Raw genomic sequence first — 18,822 nt, 5'->3', positions numbered from 1 at the left:
CCATCAATTGGGCTTCGCAGGTGGCTCAGTGGTAAAGAATGCACCTGCCAAGCAGGAGGCTTGGGTTCAATCCCTGGGTCCATAAGATCCCCTAGAGAAGAAAATGGCAACCCACTCCAGTATTCTTGGCTGGAAAATTCCATGCACAGAGGAGCCTGGCAGGCTATAGTCCATGGAGTCACAAAGTTGGACATGACTTAGTGACTAGCAGCAGCATCTATTTACTTATCCATCCCCCATCTACTGACCCCTTTATCTGCCCATCCATTAGCCATCTATCTGTTCACCCATTCACTCACTCATCTATCCATCCATCTACCTATCCACCCTCCATCCACCCATTCACTGACCCACCCATCCATTATCCATCTATCCATCCACACATCCACCCATCCACTTATCCATCTGCCCACCAACCCATTCACTCACCTAGCCATTATCTGTCCATCTGTTCATCCACTGATCCATCCATCTAGCTACTAATCCATCCATCCAACTACCCACCCACTTACCTATCCATCCATTATCCATCCATTCACCCATCTTCCATCCACTCACTCATCTCTCCACCCACCCATCCATCTACCATTCTAGTGACCCTCCCGCTTACCCACCTATCCATTATCCATCCATCTGTCCATCCACCTATCCACTCCCATCCATCCATCCATCCATCTACCCATCCACTCACCCACCTATCCATTATTTATCCATCTACCCATATACCCATCTACTCACTCATCCATCCATTCATCTTTCTACCCACCCACCCATTAACCACTCACTTATCCATCCACCTAGCTACTAATCCGTTCATTCATCTACCCACCCACTTACCTAACTATCCATTATCCATCCAGTTATTCATCCACCATCCACTCATTCATCCATCCACCCATCCATCTGCCCATGCACCCACCCTCACCCACTTACCCACCCACCCATTATCCATCCACCTATTCATCTACCCACTCATCCATCCATCTAGCCATCCACTGACTCACCCACCTACCCACCCATCATCCATCCACCCATCAACCTACTCATCCATCCCTCCAGCTATCCATCTATCCATCCACCTACCCACCATCCTTTATCCATCCATCCACCCAATTACCCATCCCCACCCATCAGCTCACTCGTCTACCCATTCACTCATCCATCCATCCATCTACCCATCCACCAACCCACCCACTTACCCATATATCCATTATCCAACCATCTAACTATCCATTTATCCATCCACCCATCCACTCACTCATCCATCCATCCATCCATCCATCTACCCACCTACCCACCCATCCATTAACATCCATCTGTCCATCCAATTGGGCTTCCCAGGTGACTCAGTAGTAAAGAATCCACCTGCCAAGCAGGAGATGCAGGTTCAGTCCCTGGGTCTGGAAGATCCCCTGGAGAAGGAAATGGCAACCCACTCCAGTATTCTTGCCTGGAAAATTCCATGCACAGAGGAACCTGACAGGCTTCAATCCATGGAGTCAGAGTCAGACATGACTTAGTGACTAAATAGCAGCAGCATCCATCCATCCACTTATCCATCCAGTCATCAGCTCACTCATCCATCCACCCATCTACCCATCCACCCACTCACCTCTTTCCCACCCATTATCCATCCATCTGTCCATCCACTTACCCATCCATCCATATATCCACCTACCTATCCTTTCATCCACCCATCCATCCACCTATCTATCTACCCATCCAGTGACCTCCCCACTTACCTACCTATCCATTATCCATCCATCTAGCCACTCACTCATCCATCTCCCATCCACCCACCCACTCACTCACCCACCCATTATCCATCCATCCATCCACTTATCCATCCTACTAGCCAATAATACATCCAACTATCTACCCACTCACTTACCTATCCATCCATTATCTATCCACTTACCCATCCTCCATCCACTCACTCATCCCTCCATCCACCCACCTATCCCTTCACCCATCCATGTGCCCATCCAGTGACCCACTTACATACCCACCTATCCATTAGCATCCATCAATCCATCCACCCACCTATCCACTTACTCATCCATCCTTCTATCTACCCATCCAGCCACATACCCACCTATCTACTATTTATCCATTTATCCATCCACCCATCTACTCATTCATCTATTCATCCATCTACTCATCCACCAACTCACTCACTTACCCACCCATTATCCATCCATCTGTCCATCCACCTAGTCACTAAATCCACCCATCCATCTACCTACCCACTTATCTATTCATCCACTTACCCATCTTCCATCCACTTACTCATACCTCCATCTACCTATCCATTCATCCACCTATCCATCCACCCATCCCTCTCCCCATCGAGTGACCACCCATGTACCCACCTATCCATTATCCATGCATCCATCCACCCATCTACTCACTCACCCATCCATCCATCCATCTACCTACCCACTTACCTGTCCATCTACCATCCTCCATCCACTCACTGATTCATCCATTCACCTATCCATCTAGTGACCCACTCACCCACCTATCCATTATTCACCCATCTATACATCCACCTATCTACTCACTCATCCACCACCCACCCACTTACCCACCCATCCATTACCATCCACTTATTCATCCACTTATTCATCCACCCACTCACCCATCCATTACCATCCACTTATTCATCCACCCACTCACCCATCCATCTAACCATTCACTGACCCACCCACCTACCCACCCATCTATTATCCATCCATTTATCCTTCCACTTACCCATCCATCCACCCATCTACCTATTCATCCATCCATCTATTCATTCACCGATCCATCCACCTACCCACTGACCTCCCACCTACCCATCCATCCATTATCCATCTGTCTATCCATCCACTCATCCATCCATCTAGTTATCCATCTACCCATTCACTTACCCACTCATCCATTATCCATCCATCTTTCTATCCACCCATCCACTCATTCATCCGTCCATCCACTCATCCCTTTACATGCCTACACATCCAGACACCCATGTAAAGAAGACAAAAAAGGTCCAAGGGAAGAAGTCAAGCAACTGTCCAGTCATTTTATTTGTCCACGCTGTGATCCAGGCCCGGTGCTAACACTGGGGAGTCTGACACTGCCTATAGACACTGAGGGGGTCCCAGTGTGTGGGGCCAGGGGACTGTTGTCTCAAAGGTATCTGAGTTTCATCAGTGTCTGTGGGCAAACAGTTCAGAGGTGCCATCTCTTGGTGGCTCAACACAATCGCCAAAGGTCCCAGCAACCTGCTTCACACCACAAGCCCTCACCCTCAAGCAGACACCCCCAGGACCAGCAGATCAAGAGGCAGACAGCACCCTGAATCTCCCAGGCACATGGAGAGAGATACACAGATAGCCATGTACATGCAGGAGCGCACAAGACGTACACGTCAGCACCTGGAAGGTGCTCGAGGGGGCGGTCACACAACAGTGCTGAGGGTCCCTAAAGTGTCTCTATCTCTCTCTCTCTCTCTCTCACACACACACACACACACACACACACACACACACACACACACACACACACACACACACACACACACACACACAGGGAAATGCAAACAGACACGCATTAGAACACCCACACCCTCCTGGAGGAGAGACTTCCAGGTTGAGAGGCACTGGACATCGGTGGACCCAGTGCAGAGGCCTCATCCACACCTCTCTGCGCTCTGGGACCGTGCCATCCAGGAAGCCCTGCTGCTTGAGGGAGCCCCTTGCCCAGCTCTGCTGGCCCATAGCTGAGGATGCCCAGCAGCGGCAGGGCATCCCAAGGAGGAGCGGGCTCCCTTAGCTGGCTTCTGCCAGGCGGTTATAACGTGTCCCCGTGACATGAGCCTGCCCTCCACACGGCTCCTCTCGAGGCCACCACTCGGGGGCCCTGCTCAAAAGGCCGGAGCTCAACAGGCCGGGGCCAGGGACCCGCTTCCTTCTCGGGGAAACTGATGCCAGCAGGGCCTTGGCGTCTGGGGCCGCTCCTGCCCACTTGGCCACCAGGGCTGGAGAACCCAGCCATGTAAATCAGGGTCACCCCACACCCAGGCCTGGCCCCTCCTCACCCCAAAGGGAGTACCAGAATTGAGAAGGAGCACAGGCCGTGGGATGATACAGGCAGACTCAATATAAATAAAATATTCATATAAAAATAGTCTCTTACAAAATATTCTCTCTTATCCAGTGGCTCACTTTCCAGAAGGTGGGAACTGCTAGGGGTTTTAGCATTACCTTTCCTCTCTCTCTCTGTTCCAAACTGGACTTTTCTAAAGGGGAGGTTTGAGCTGGGGAGGACTACAGGCTGGGAACCGTATTCTAGAAAACGTGTCCCAATTCCGGACCAGCTTAAATCTCTGGAGAATTAGCAGCAAACAGCAAAAAAGTGTGTGTGTGTGTGTGTCTATATATGCAGAAAGGATGTCTGCCCTTGCACTTGAATATCTAGTGCGGCAAGGGGGTCCTCGCGAAATCAGCTAGTAAAAAGATCTGCCTGAAGAATCACTATGTACACCTCTACTCCACTCCTTGTCCCAGCGGCAGAACCATCCCACAGGGAAAGCCAACGGTCCACGTTGATTGCAGAAAACGGATCCCGACGAGGTGGAAGGGTTCTTTTTTAATTAAATAAATTAATATTATTTTTTTATCAGAATAAATTGTTAAATATTGCTATTACTGTTGAGGCCCCCGGGGTCTGGTGTTTCGGGCGCGCAGGCTCTGCTCCGGCCGAGGGTGGCGTCTGGGTGCGGCGTGGACGACTTGGGGCCCGGGAGGGGCCCCCACAGCAGACAAGACAAGCTCAGCGCGGCTGGGGAGGCCGGGGCCGGGCCCGGGGCGGGGAACGCGAATGGTCCCCCGCCGCCCCGCCGCTCCCTTGCACGTGTAGACCTCCGCCGCACCCCGCGTGCGCCGCCCGGGGACCGCCGTCCGCTCCGCCGCTCACTTGCACGTGTAGACCTCGGTGCGCTCACTGCACGTGTTGCACTTGACGTAGCAGCACCAGTGGAACTTGCAGTTGCACTGCCACACTCGCGCGTACTGGTGGGTGTTGTAGCCACGGCCACAGCACATGAGGTCGCAGCCGCTGGCCTGGGGCGCCGTCTTGTTGCAGGCGCGGCCCTGCGTGCCCACGCTGCCCGTCACCGGGTCCTCCTCGCAGTAGTTGGGCGACTTCTCGATGTACACCAGGTCGGTGTCCATGGGCTTGCGGTAGGACAGTGGCTTCTTGATCTTGAGGAAGGTGGGCCGCTTGTTGCGGCTGGCGCGCACGGGCTCCACGTGGACCGCCTCGTTGTACTTGTCCTTGAGCACGTAGCCCAGCTCTCGGAACTGCGGCAGCGTGGTCCAGCAGGTCTTGGTGGTGCAGGAGCCCGAAACGCCGTGGCATTTGCACTCCAGCTTCATGTTCTCCTCCAGGATCTGCGGGGGCGGAGGGGAGAGCACAGCGTGTCACGGCAGGGCCCCCCTGGGCCCCCGAGCCCCCCCACCCCCACCCCCCCGCCCGGCTGGGTTTGGCCTGCGGTTTTCTTTCTGGGGGGCTTCCCTGGTGGCTCAGCTGGTAAAAAAAGAATCCGCCGGCAATGAGGGAGACCTGGGTTCCATCCCAAGGTTGGGAAGATCCCCTGGAGAAGGGCAAGGCTACCCACTCCAGTACACTGGGCCTGGAGAATTCCAGGGACTATGTAGTCCAGTGGGCCGCAAAGAGGTGGACAGACTGAGTGACTTCCACTTTCACTGTCTTTCTGGTGCCAGAAGCTCAGACCTGGATGTGAAGCCCCGCCCCCGCCCGCTCCCAGGGACTCTCCTGCCCTCCCTGGCTCCCGACCCGCAGGGGCCTCACACCAGTGCTTAGATCCGTTCAGGCGTTCAGGCCCGTCTCAACCACACGTGGGTTCTCTCAGGCTGCACCAGCTTAAAAATCACTTCGGAACCAACGTTTAAAAGCCAGGAGGAGACTTTCAAAGACAGGCTGCCAGGTGTTCTGCCAGGCCAACAGAACAGGTACCTGGCAACTCCGGAGTGATGCTCAAAATTATTTCATAACCAGAGCAGCTGGGCCCTGACCTTCTGGCATGGGAGCTGGCCACAGAGGCCACCACAGCAGTCCAGCTGTGTCTGGCTCACCTCGGCCAGCTCGGCCACCCGGGCAGTGAGACCTGGAGCTGTGCCAGCCTTCACCTCCCTCCCAGGCCTGCAGCCCTCAGCTCACCCCAGTCCTTATTGTTCCCTGGAGCCATAAGGACTGGTTTAAGTCCCAGATCTAACATGAACCTGCTGCGCGCCCTCAGGCAGCTTGCTTGTTTCCCTACGTGCAGAACCAGGGTGATGGTTATACTTCATAATAATCCTCCACTGGGATGCTGGTCAGAAAGAGAGGGTGGACTTCTGAGACACACAGGAAGCTCAGCTAAGATGCAATGTGGCATGGAAGAAGCTGGGTGCAAAAGAGAGTCTACTATGTGAGGGCAGTGACAGGAAGTCCTAGGATAGGCAAAGCTAACGACTGGGTTCCACGTAATCTTTATTTTCAGATACAGGCTGAGATGGCCCATGGCCTGGATTTTGCTGGCCCTTGCTACAGACATGACTGAGCAACTCTTTGCGACCCCATGGACTGCAGCATGCCAGGCTTCCCTATCCTTCCCCGTCTCCCAGAGTTTGTTCAAACTCACATCCATTGAGTTGATGAGGCCATCCAACCATCTCATCCTCCGTCACCTCCTTCCCCTCCTGCCCTCAATCTTTCCCAACATCAGGGCCTCTTCCAATGAGGTGGCTCTTGGAATAGCCCAACAATTAAAGAAGACAGCATTTACCAACCCCCCCCCATAGGACAGGATATTTATATTGCTATCTAGGTTTTCTTTTTCCCCCCAGTCTTTGTCTCCTTCCCTCCCTCCTTCCTTTCTGTTGTTCATTGGTTTAAACTCTGTGTGTGAAGAGGCATCCTTAGAGCTAAAGTGTCTCCTACTTCCAGGTCATCTTCAGCCTGCTGTCATCCTAACAGACCCTTGTAGCTGTGTGCCAGGCACTGGGATGGCAATATGCTGGTGAACATCATTTCTGGGTCATTGTGTGTGAGCATGTTCGTGGTCCTTCATCCACACTGTCACGTTGCTTTTGCCTGTTCCAGTGACAGACTAAGTGAATGAGGGAGTGAATGACCTGGGTACACTCTGGTGCGTTTATGTTGTTGTTTTGTTGCTAAGTTGCGTCCGACTCTTTGCAACTCCACAGACTGCAGCCCATTAGACTCCTCTGTCCGTGGGATCCTCCAGGCAAGCAGACTGGAGTGGGTTGCCATTCCATTCTCCAGGGGATCTTCCCAACCCAGGGATCAAACCTGCGTCTCCTACGCTGGCAGGCGGGTTCTTTACCCCTGAGCCACCAGGGAAGCCCGTGCACTGGCATCTTATTTAACTCTGTGGGGTTAGTAGGGTTCTATTTAACGAGGCAAAAACCAAGGGTCGGCTGACTCCTAGAGTGGGTCTGTGAGGTGCTCGGAGGCCAGGGTCTTATTGCCGAGGGGTGCGAGTCGAGGGCTTTGTGGCTGCTTACTTGCTGTGTCACTCCCCCTCTCTGAGCCTCAGCTGCCTTCAGTGAACATGGAGTGACGGCAGTTCCATCTTCTCTGACAAAAGTTAAGGGGGCTGTGATAGAATCTTGATGTTCCAAAAGCAGCCATTAGTTCTGCCTCTGGGCTGAGCCTGTGTGGGTGCTGGGGACACAGAGGTGACCAGGTCAGAGCCCCGTCTCCAAGGACAGGCCAGGGTCCTCTCGGCCCTAGATGCTCCAAGAGGTGATTGGTCACGATACTCAACAGAAGGGAGGCCCAGTGTCGGCACTCAAACACCCCAGCGAGGCCGGGGCGCCAGAGTGTTCTGGGACTCAGCTGAACGCCTGCTTCCAGGACGACTGGTGCGACAGAGTACGTACTGTGGTGTGACCTCCACGTGGTGCAGCTGGTGGGGGGAGCAGCCCCCCAAGTCACACAGATGTCCCTCACGGTCATCTGTGGGCAGACAGCCCCCAAGGGTCACCTTTCTGTGTTGGCCTAAAAAACAGAGGTGTCGTGTGTGTTGGGGGCAGAGTTCAGCAGGCGTTTCTGAGGCCTGATACCCCAGCCGGTGGGTCTTAGAGCATCAGAGCCTCCCACACGGATGCCTAGGGTGAGGGGCATTCAGAACAGGTGCTGACAGAGTGGGGTGAGGATGCGGAGTGCCTGGAACGCTGACACGCAGAGCTCTGGCTTGGAAGGGTCCCTTCCGAGGTGTTTGCCCTGGAACTCGCATGCTCACAAACAGGTTCAGAGATGTTCCTGCCAGCAGCGTTCGTGACGGCTTTGTGGGCACGATCTGACGTCTGTCCACGGTAAGATGGATAACCGGCAGAGGTCAACCTCGGAACACAGTGGGGAGGGAAGGGGGCAGTCATGGGAGCTTTGCTCGGAATGACTGCGTGTGTATCAAGTTCAGAGGCGGCAAAACTGGACTGCAGAGAAAGGCGGGTCACAGATATACCAAGACAGTGGTTGTCCCTGGGGTAGGAGGCGAGGGACTGGGGCTGGCCAGGGTAACCCAAGGGGGCCCCTGGGGTCCTGGCAGCTTCCTGTTCCTTGATATGGGTGCTTTATCTTTATTCCTTTAAACCCTCGTGGACAATCTGAGAGCTTTTTTTGTACGTAAGCTGTGCTTGCGATTTATAAAAATGCAGCAGGCGCTGGCGCCCATATGCACATGAAGAGACAATGCACATCAGTAGCTCTGGGAAAACAGGAACGAGCACCGCAGTGAGTCAGCACGTGCACCCCACCGGGACGCCGCGGAGGAAATAGGACTGTTGTTGCAGGAGGATGTGGAGAAGTGGGAACCCGCGTATGCTCCTGGGCTGGGGGGATGTGAACGGGCGCAGCCCCCGTGGAAACAGCCTGGCAGCTCCTCCGTGTTAAGCACACAGCTACCAAATGACCCGGGACCGTGCTCCCGGCGTCTGGGTCTCCCCCTCCCCACCCCTCATCTCACAGGTTGAAATCCTAGCCCCCAAAGGGAGAGTAGTGGGGGTCCTTTGGGAGGGTCTTCAGTCACACGTGAAGCCCTCATGAATGCTATTAGTGCCTCGTGAAGGAAGCTCCAGAGAGCCCCTTCCAACCCAGGAGGACAGGGAGAAGGTCCCAGCCATGAGCCAGGAAGTGGGTCCTTATCAGGGCACAAGACGCACCTCAGGCTCCCCGCTCCCAGAACTGGGAGAAGCACATTTCTGTTGTTTTGTTCACGTGCCGCCCAGTCTGGGGCATTATGCTGGAGCTGCTTGGGCACCCCGAGATACCCAGCAATTCTCCCTCTAGGGGTTGGGTTGGCCACAGAGTTCATTTCAGCTTTCCCGTAAGATGTTAGGGCAAGGATAACTAGACATCTGCTTATCACCTGTGTACAACCTGGGTCCATGCTTTTATATGTGGTGTCTTAACTCCACGATTCCACTTAACAAGGCAAAATCTAAGGGTCGGCTGACTCCTAGAGTGGGTCTGTGAGGTGCTCGGAGGCCAGGGTCTTATTGCCGAGGGGTGCGAGTCGAGGGCTTGGTGGCTGCTTATTTGCTGTGTGACCCTGGGGTTGTCATTCCCCCTCTCTGAGCCTCAAGTGCCTTCAGTAAACATGGAGTGACGGCAGTTTGATCTTTTGTGGCAAAAGTTGGGGGGGCTGGGAGAGAATCAGATATTCCAAAAGTTGCCATAGTTCTATCTCTGGGCTGGGCCTCTGTGGGTTCTGGGGCCAGAGAGGTGACCAGATCAGATCCCCAGCTCCAGGGATGCTCCCGTGTCCAGGGTCCTCTCGGCCCCAGATGCTTGGCCTCCAGGAGGAGGTAACCCCGGTGAGTCAATATAGTCAACAGAAGGGACGCTCACAAACACACATCTACATAAAAAAAACTGATTAAAACAATGTTTACAGCAGCATCCTTTACAATAGCCCCAAAGTGGAAACAACCCAAATGACCACCAACGGGTGAACAGATAAAGTGTAGTCCATCCATACAGCAGAAAAATATCCATAAAAAGGGACGAGGTGCCGACCCCTCCCGCACCACAGGTGGGCCCTGACAACGTGGCACTCAGTGACCGAAGCCAGACACTCAGGACCAGGTCTGGGCTGATCGCGTTTACCGGCAACGTCTGGCAGAGGCAGCGCTATGCAGACAGAAGGCAGACCAGAGAAGTGGGGAGTGAGAGCGGAAGGGTGCAGGGCTCTTCTGGGGGTAAGCTGACTGTGGTGATGACTGCACATATATGTGAAGATATCAAACCGTTGAACTGTACCCTTTGAGTGAGGGCCACACCATGGTGTACCCAATAGACTGTAACTAAGTTGGCTTTAAAAAAAAAAAAAGTTCTTGGTCGGTTGTGAGGAAGCACTGGGTGGCACCGAGCGTGTCCTTGGTGGTGGCCCCCTGGGCAGCGAGCCCCATCACCAGGGCCAGACGCCCGGGCGACTGCCTCCAGCTCACTGCCTCCCTCCTCCTCTGGGGCCACCATGGCCTGCGGCCCTGGCAGCATTGTATGGGCCCCGCTCGCATGACACGCAGCCCATTAATTAACCCTGCATGCAGAGTCTGCATTTTGAGACCTCGGTGATTGCACTAAGTCCGCGTTAAGCTGGGCGTAATCACAGCTGCACTGGCCAGGACTGGTCACTCGGACGGGCACCGAGCCCTCTCCCCCAGGCAAGGGGGCACGAGCAGAGGAAATGCGTGTGGGACAAAGCCCCCTCGGCTCCCACCCCTGAGGCCAGGCTGGCTGCCAGCTTCCGAGCCGGCGGGGGGCCTTCCGGGGCCCCTCCCACTTGGAGCCTGGGTTGCAGTTCTGGGTCAGGCAGTCATGGTTCTGCAGGTTCTGGGAACACATGGCTCCGTGCACCTTCCCAGTGGCCTGGCCCACGGCCAGTGCTCTCAGGAGATGGCCAGAGAGAAGTCAGCAACAGGTGCCTTCAAACCCTAGCATAGCTGGTACCCCGGGCTCAAGCACCCAGCCCGAGCGTCTGGTGTCCTGGGGACCCTGCATTGCCGGATGGAGGGGAAGTCAGAGGCTCCGGGGAGGAGCAGTGAGGGGCCTGGAGCTGCCTGAATGGACTGCTGTCAGTAGTTTCTGCCTGTGGCTGCACTTCTGGGTCCTTCCTGGCTTAAAGACCATGCCCCCGAGACTGCCCGGGCGATGCCACATTACCATCCTTGATGCAGAGACCTCTCAGGATGAAAGGAAAGGCCAACGAGAAAGCAGATCACGAGGCCCTCCGAGTTCTCCTCCTGCCCCTCACCCCATCTGTCACCGCTGGTCAGGCAGGGCAGGGACTGGCCTTCATGGAAGCGGCTCTGGGTGAGGACCGGGGACTCACCTGGTGAGTAACATTGAGCCGATGAAGCTGCACCCTTGCAAAGAGCACATGAGGAAGCAGGCCGCAGGCACCCGCCTCATATAATAGAATAAGCGAGACGAAGGTTGCTGGATCAGGGGTGCAGAGCGTGGGGAGTGGGAGGTAGGTGGCCATGTGACACCGCCGGGCAGGGACATTCTCTCTTAAGGAGGGGACGCTCAAGCAGAAGGCAGAGGCCCAGGGCAGGCCAGGAAGGGGCAGCACAGGCCCGCTCCCTCGTTTCGTTCTCCCCTGAAGGATGGACACCGGGGCCAGTGGCTGGAGGGCAGAGGGCCCGAGGCTTCCGCTGAACAGGACCAGGGCCGTGCGGAGCCCAGGCAGCCGGAGGGGGGCATCCCACAGGCTCTGCTGACCACACTAAGGAGGTGTGGCTTGGTTTTTCTGTTTTTAGCGGAACATGATGTGAGTTCCTGGTGTACAGCATCGTCCATCAGCCATACGTACAAAGTGATGTGGGTGAACCTAGAGCCTGTCGCACAGAGGGAAATCAGTCAGAAAAACAAACACGTGTTTACGCACATATATGGAATCTAGAAAAACGGTGCTGATGCACCCCTACGGCAGGGCAGGAATAGAGACGCAGCTGGAAAGAACGGACTTGTGGACACAGTGGGGCAGAGACAGGGTGGGACGAACCACGCGAGTAGCACTGACGTGTATACACTCCCGTGTGCAAAACAGGTGCCTAACTGCCGTACAGCACAGGGAGCTCAGCTCGGAGCTCTGTGATGACCCAGAGGGCTGGGATGGGGGGTGGATGGGTGGGAGGGAGAGAAGCTCAAAGAAGTTCTATGTTTACTGCAGAAGTGTGAAAATAGTACTGAGGGTCCCAGTACATCCTTTACCCCGTTTTGCCTATAACTAACATCTCACCTCAGTACAATGTAAACTTATTAGCACGGTAAATAAATGAATGAACTAAGGGCTTCCCTGGTGGCTCAGCTGGCAAAGCATCTGCCCGCGATGCGGGAGACCTGGGTTCGATCCCTGGGTCGGGAAGACCCCCTGGAGAAGGGAAAGGCTACCCGCTCCAGTATTCTGGCCTGGAGAATCCCATGGACTGTATGGTCCATGGGGTCGCAAAGAGTCGGACACGACTGAGCAACTTTCTTCTTATAATGTTCACTTATTAACTGAAATCCATACTTCCTTCGGATCCCCTGGGTTGGTACCTTCTGTCCCCTTCCTGTTCCAGGAGCCCATCCAGGCCACCCCACAGCATTCAGTCCGCCTGTCTCCCTGGGCCGGGAGATGGGGTTTTATTGTGTGAGGACAGGACAGCCAGTGGCGGCCAGGAGCAGGATTTATGATTTTTAAAAGTCCTCTCATTGGCTGTAACAAAGGCAACACTCACTCCAGTGCCGGGAGACTGTGTGTGTGTGTGTGTGTGAGAGAGAGTCCAGGGGTATTTGGGAAAGTTCTGCACCTTCCGCTCAATTTCACTGTGAACCTTAAACTTGTCTGAAACATAATCGTTAATAAAAAAATCCCAGGAGAGAGGCTGTACGCAGGGAGTATCCCTGGAGTCCAGACTTGTTTGATTCTGCTGCCGACGGGCTGGGGTCCTCCCTGGACCTGGGTTTCCCCATTTCAAACTCAAGGGTTTGAACTAAATGATTCCCAAGGCTGCTTCTGACTCTAAGAATCCTGACCTCGTACCGACACTGCTCTTCAACCCAAAGTGTTTTCGGAGGCCTGACACTTGCTGAGAGATGGGCACTTCCATCCCATTTCACAGGTGAGGAAACTGAGGCTCAGAGAAAGAAAGGGACTCAAGACCACAGCGCAAGCTGCATCTCCTCCATATGTCTGTCTGGAGCACTCCCCACCCTCCACCTCCTACCCCCCGCCCCAGGAGACTGGCCCAGAAGGCTGTACCCCTGAGCTGGCTCTCGTTCTTAGAGGTGAGTGGTCTGGCCCTGAGCACACCTGCCTTGGGATGGTGTGAATGCAGGGGGGTCTGGCCAGTGGAAGGCCCCGAAGGGGGCCCTGGGGGCAGAGCCAAGTCCTGGTACTGATTCCTCCCGTTCCTCCCTGCCGGCCCCATGGGGTGGCCGCGTCCCCCTTGCAAAGGTCACAGGTCACAGCTCCTGCTCCCACGTCCTCTGTGCATCCACTGGGTTCCAGGAGCCCGACCCCCTGACCCATCGGCCTGAGGAGTAACAGACCCCCTGCTGCCAGCCCCAGGGGGCTGCACCCTCCCTCTGGGTTCCCTTACCTGTGTCCTCTGTTCTATTAGCCCCCTCTCTTTTATTGAACAGCTTTCCTGCAGTATAATGCACAAGCCACACAATCCACCCTCTTAAACGTGTATGCGTCAATGGCCTTAGGATATGCAGAGCGTTTCATCACCCGAGAGAAAGCCCATGCTGCCCAGCAGTAGTCACTCCAATTTCTCCCTCCTCTCGGGCCCTGGCAACTGCTCATCTGCTTTCTCTCTTTATAGGTTTTCTTTTTGGCCTGTTCCAGACATTTCGTATAAACAGACTCACACAGTGTGTGGCCTTTTGTGTGTCCAGTTCCCTGAGCTCAGCATAATGCTTTCAAAGCTCACCCACGGTGCAGCAGCTCTCAGCATCCTGCTCCTTTTCATGGCCGAATAATATTCCATTGTCGGGCCGTGCACTGCTCTAGCCTCCCAGTCATCACTCATTGGCCTTCAGGCTCTCTGGTTAAAACTGCCCTGGATTTCCTGATTGGAGCATGTAGGCCACCCGGCCCTGACCCCGGTGCTACACCCTGATTCCTCAAAGCAGGCCCGGGCACGAGCCGCCCCTCGATTCCCAGCCTGCGTGCTCTCCCCTCCCTCCAGCTCTGGGCCCTGCACCTGCCGGCCCTTATCTGGAAGGCCAATCTTTACTGCCATTACGGAGGCTCGACCCAGCAATTCCACTGCAGAATATGTACCCTCTGGGGTAGGCGCATGCATGTGTAAAATGACAGCCTCGGAGAGGCGTTATCTGCAATATCAAAAGGCCGAAAGGCTCTCGGGATCCACCAATGGGACCGGTTCTGCAAATCATGGGGCACCGATAAACTGGAATGTCCTGAGCTGCCAGAGAGGACGAGGCGGCCCTGTGCTTTCCAGTGAGATGCAACGGTGGAGAGAACAGAGGTGCGCAAAGTATGCGGAGCACGAGCTGTTTGTGCGAGAGAGAAAGACCTGTGTGTGTGTGTACTTGAGAGAACAGAGTACATGCCCTGAGGAGCAGGGAGACACTGGGAAGAGTAGCTGCCTCCGGAGAGGGCACCTGGTACCTTCCTTGTCATAGGATTGTTCTTGGTGCCATCTGAATATTCTACCAGGTCAGAAAAACATAACCTCCTCCACAGAGCCTTCCCTGATTGCCAGGGAAGTCATATACTCCCCCATGGTTTCCATCACTGTCCTGAGCTGTTGGGTAATTTTCACTTTGTCCCTCTGGTGACTGTGAGCCAGTTATTAATAGCCTTTGGCATCAGACCAGCAGCTCGCTGCAATAGACATGGAGCTGTGCCACCCAGACCACTTGCCTGTAGTGGTGTGCTGGTAAACCGGCTCCCAAGAGAAGAAAAAGCCCAGTTTGGGATAAATGCTCCCACCATGGCCAATTTTAAGCTACCAATGGTTTAACAATCAGCTTGCACATCTCCAATATTTAATATGGGGTCTTGTGAGTGCTAGGAGCTAGTTCCAGCACCCCACGGGACCGGGAAGCCCCCAGCTGTGAGATCCTGCAGGGTCCGTCCCAGCCCCACATACCTGCCGCCTTCCCTGCAGCCGAGAACAGAGAAAGGCAGGGGTCCCAAGGTCCGGCCGCTCTGACGGGCAGTACCCGCTCTGGAGCTCCCAGCAAGGCTCTGTCGGGCCAGCATTGCAGGAACACTTCTGCCCCTACCCTGTTCCTCTCCACTCCCTTCATGTGTGTGCGCTCAGTAGTGTCTGACTTTTTGTGACCCCACGGACTGTAGCCCACCAGGCTCCTCTGTTCATGGGATTCTCCAGGCAAGGATACTGGAATGGGTTGCCATTTCCTCCTCCAAAGGATCTTCCTGACCCAGGGATTGAACCAGAGTCTCCTGCATTGGCAGGCAGATTCTTTACCACTGAGCCACCTGGGACCTCCCCTTCACTGATTCCTCATGATCAGCTTGGACCAAACTCCATCTCAGCCTCTGCTCCTGGGGCTGAGAGAATGAGGAGACCCCCCCCAGCTGTGACACTCCTCGGGGGGCTGGGGCCAGGATACTCCCCTCCACCCCCAGCCTCGGGCAGAGAGCCTGGTGCGGAGTAGGTGTCGGCAGCCGCAAGGGGAGAGGGGGACTCGCAGGGTGTCTGCTCCCATGTGCGTTTCTTCAGTCCTCACTCGTGCACTGAGCAACTGCTCACCTCTGCTGCAGAGGCCCCGGGGGGACCATGAGACAGACACAGGCCGTCCTGCCCGCCCTGAGCCTGCGGACCCAGACGGAGCAGCCCTGGAATTAACACTGCCCCGCCCCCCCGACCCAGAGCTGGAGAGTGCTGCGAAGGAGCGAGACAAAGAGCAAACAAAACTTGACCCAGGAGGGGCTGCTCTGGGTGTAGCAAGGACCAGAAACGAAGCAGGACACGTTCGAATCCAGCAAACTCAAGACTACACAAAGGAGGAAAGACAGTCCCCTCAGTAAAAGGTTCTGGGAGGACAGCAACGTGAAAAAAAATGAACGCAGAACACTCTTTAACACCACGCACAAAAGTAAACCCAAAATGGATTAAAGATCTAAATGACAGACTGGATACTATAAAAGCCTTAGAGAAAAACATAAGTAGAACACTCTTTGACATAAATTGCAGCCATATCTTTTTGGATCCACCTCCTAGAGTAACAGAAATAAAACAAATGGGACCTAGTTAAACTCAAAAGCTCTTGCACAGCAAAGGAAATCATGAACAAAATGAAAAGACACAGAGAAATGCAAATTAAAGCTACAAAGAGGTATTACCTCACATTGGTCAGAATGGCCATCATCAAAAAAATCTACAGGAATTGCTGGAGAGAGTGTGGAGAAGAGAGAACCCTCCCGCACTGTTAGTAGGAATGTAAATTGGTACGTCCACTATGGAGAACATATGGAGGTTCCGTGACAAACTAAAAATAGAACTTACCATATGACCCAGCAATCCCACTGCTGGGCATATGCTCAGAGAAAACCATAAATCCAAGAGACACATGGACCCCAATCTTCACTGAAGCACTACTTACAACAGGCAGGACATGGAAGCAACCTAGATGTCCATCAACAAAGGAATGGATAAAGAAGATGTGGTACGTATATACAATGGAATATTACTCAGCCATTAAAAGGAACAAAATTGTTCCATTTGCAAAGACATGGGTGGACCTAGAGACTGTCATACAGAGTGAAGTAAAACATCATTTAGTATCACCTATAGGTGGAATGTAGAAAAATGGTTCGTGTGAACTTATTTGCAAAGCAGAGATAAAGACACAGACATAGAGAACAAACGAATGGATACCAAGCGGGTAAGGGGGTGTGGGATGAATTGGGAAATTGGAATTGACAAATACACACCACTACGTATAAAGCAGATGACTAATAAGAACCTACTGTATAGCCCAGGGATCTCTACTCAGTGCTTTGTAGTGACCTAAATGGGAAGGAAGTCCATAGCAGAAAGGATATACGTGTAACTGATTCACCTTGGTGTAAGTAGAAACTAACAGAACACTGGAAAGCAACTAGACTCCAATAAAATTTTTGGAAAAAAACAAAAGGACAACCCACAGAATGGAAGGAAATATTTGCAAACAGTGCAACTGACAAGGGATTCATTTCCAAAACTGACAAACAGCTCATAGGGTTCGATATTAAATAAAACAACCAATGATCCTATCCAAAATTGGGCAGAGAAACCCAATAGACATTTCTCCAAGGAAAACACACAGATGGCCAAGAGGCACATGAAAAGATGCTGAACACAGATGATTATTAAGAGAAATGCCAATCAAAACTACAATGTGGTATCACCTCACACCAGTCAGAATGACCATCATCGAAAAGTCCACAGACAATAAATGCTGGAGAGGGTGTGGAGAGAAGGGAACCCTCCCACACTGTCGGTGGGAATGTAAACCCCTACATCCACTATGGAAAACAGTATGGCGGTTCCTTGAGAAGCTAAAAATAGAGCTACCCTATGACGCAGCCGTCCCACTACTGGGTGTATATCTGGAGAAAACCATAATTCCAAACACACATGCACCCCAGTGTTCCCTGCAGCACTACTTAACAATCGCCAGGACATGGACGCAACCTGGATGTCCACCAACAGATGCATGGATAAACAAGGAGTGGTACATATATACAGTGGAACACTTCCGTTCAGTCGTGTCCGACTCTGCGACCCCATGGACTGCAGCACGCCAGGCCTCCCTGTCCATCACCAACTCCCGGAGTCCACCCAAACCCATGTCCATTGAGTTGGTGATGCCACCCAACCATCTCATCCTCTGTCGTCCCCTTCTCCTCCCGCCCTCAATCTTTCCCAGCATCAGGGTCTTTTCCAGTGAGTCAACTCTTTGCATCAGGTGGCCAAAGTATTGGAGTTTCAGCTTCAACATCAGTCCTTCCAGTGAATATTCAGGACTGATTTCCTTTAGGACTACTACTCAGCCGTAAAAAAATGAAATAATGCTATTTGCAGCAGCATGGATGGACCTGGAGATTATCATACGAAGTGAAGAAAGACAGAGAAAGACAGATACCATATGATACTGCTTATATGTGGAATCTAAAATATGACACAAATGAACTTATTTACAAACAGAAGCAGAACAAACAGATGAATACTGATGAGGAAGGAGGGGGGAGGGACAGATTGGGAGTTTGGGATGGACATGTGCACACTGCTATATTTAAAATAGATAACCAACAAGGACCTACTGTACAGCCCAGGGAACTCTGCTCAAGATTCTGTAATAACCCAAATGGGAAAAGAATTTGAAAAATAGAAACATGTGTATGTTTAGGTGGGTCATTCTGCTATATACCTGAAACGAACAGAACGCTGTGAAGCAAGAACACTTCAATAAAAAGTTTAAAACAGTCGAGCTCAGGGGAGATGGAGGAATGGCAGTTAAGGCCAGGGAACAGCACGTGCCAAAGCCCGGGGGTGGGCGGCGTGTGGACAGCCCCCTGGAGGAGCGGGTGGAGACAGGGCTGCGGCCACGTGTGGGGGCAGCGGGGCTGGGCGCTTAGGGCAGGGGCACTCCTGATGACCTGTGGGCACAGGGGTTCCTGGAAGGGGCCTTCCTGCAGGGAGGGATGAGGTCTGGCTGACACCCTGAGAGACGACTCCAGAGAGAGTGGAAATGAGGTCAGAGAGGCAGGACGGAGGG

The 18,822-nt window shown here is 53.5% G+C and overlaps 2 protein-coding genes across 2 annotated transcripts in view; one reads left to right on the top strand and one right to left on the bottom strand.

Moving 5' to 3' along the window:
- LOC145520386 (uncharacterized) overlaps window positions 1-18,822 on the top strand; it is a 46,409-nt gene that overhangs the window by 24,410 nt on the left and 3,177 nt on the right. The window contains exon 3 of the mRNA XM_081526688.1: window positions 13,182-13,347. Within this exon, the coding sequence (XP_081382814.1) occupies window positions 13,182-13,347 (166 nt within the window). The remainder of the gene's footprint in view (window positions 1-13,181; window positions 13,348-18,822) is intronic.
- WNT7A (Wnt family member 7A) overlaps window positions 4,614-18,822 on the bottom strand; it is a 64,367-nt gene continuing 50,158 nt past the window's right edge. The window contains exon 4 of the mRNA XM_081526687.1: window positions 4,614-5,435. Coding sequence (XP_081382813.1) covers window positions 4,956-5,435 — 480 coding nt within the window. The 3' untranslated portion in view covers window positions 4,614-4,955. The remainder of the gene's footprint in view (window positions 5,436-18,822) is intronic.

The sequence above is a fragment of the Giraffa tippelskirchi genome, chromosome 9, assembly GCF_054371585.1.
Source record: "Giraffa tippelskirchi isolate mGirTip1 chromosome 9, T2T-mGirTip1v1.2.pri, whole genome shotgun sequence".
Taxonomy (NCBI): Eukaryota; Metazoa; Chordata; class Mammalia; order Artiodactyla; family Giraffidae; genus Giraffa; species Giraffa tippelskirchi.
Note: the sequence above shows the minus strand (reverse complement) of the source record. Positions and strands in the feature narration are given on the sequence as shown.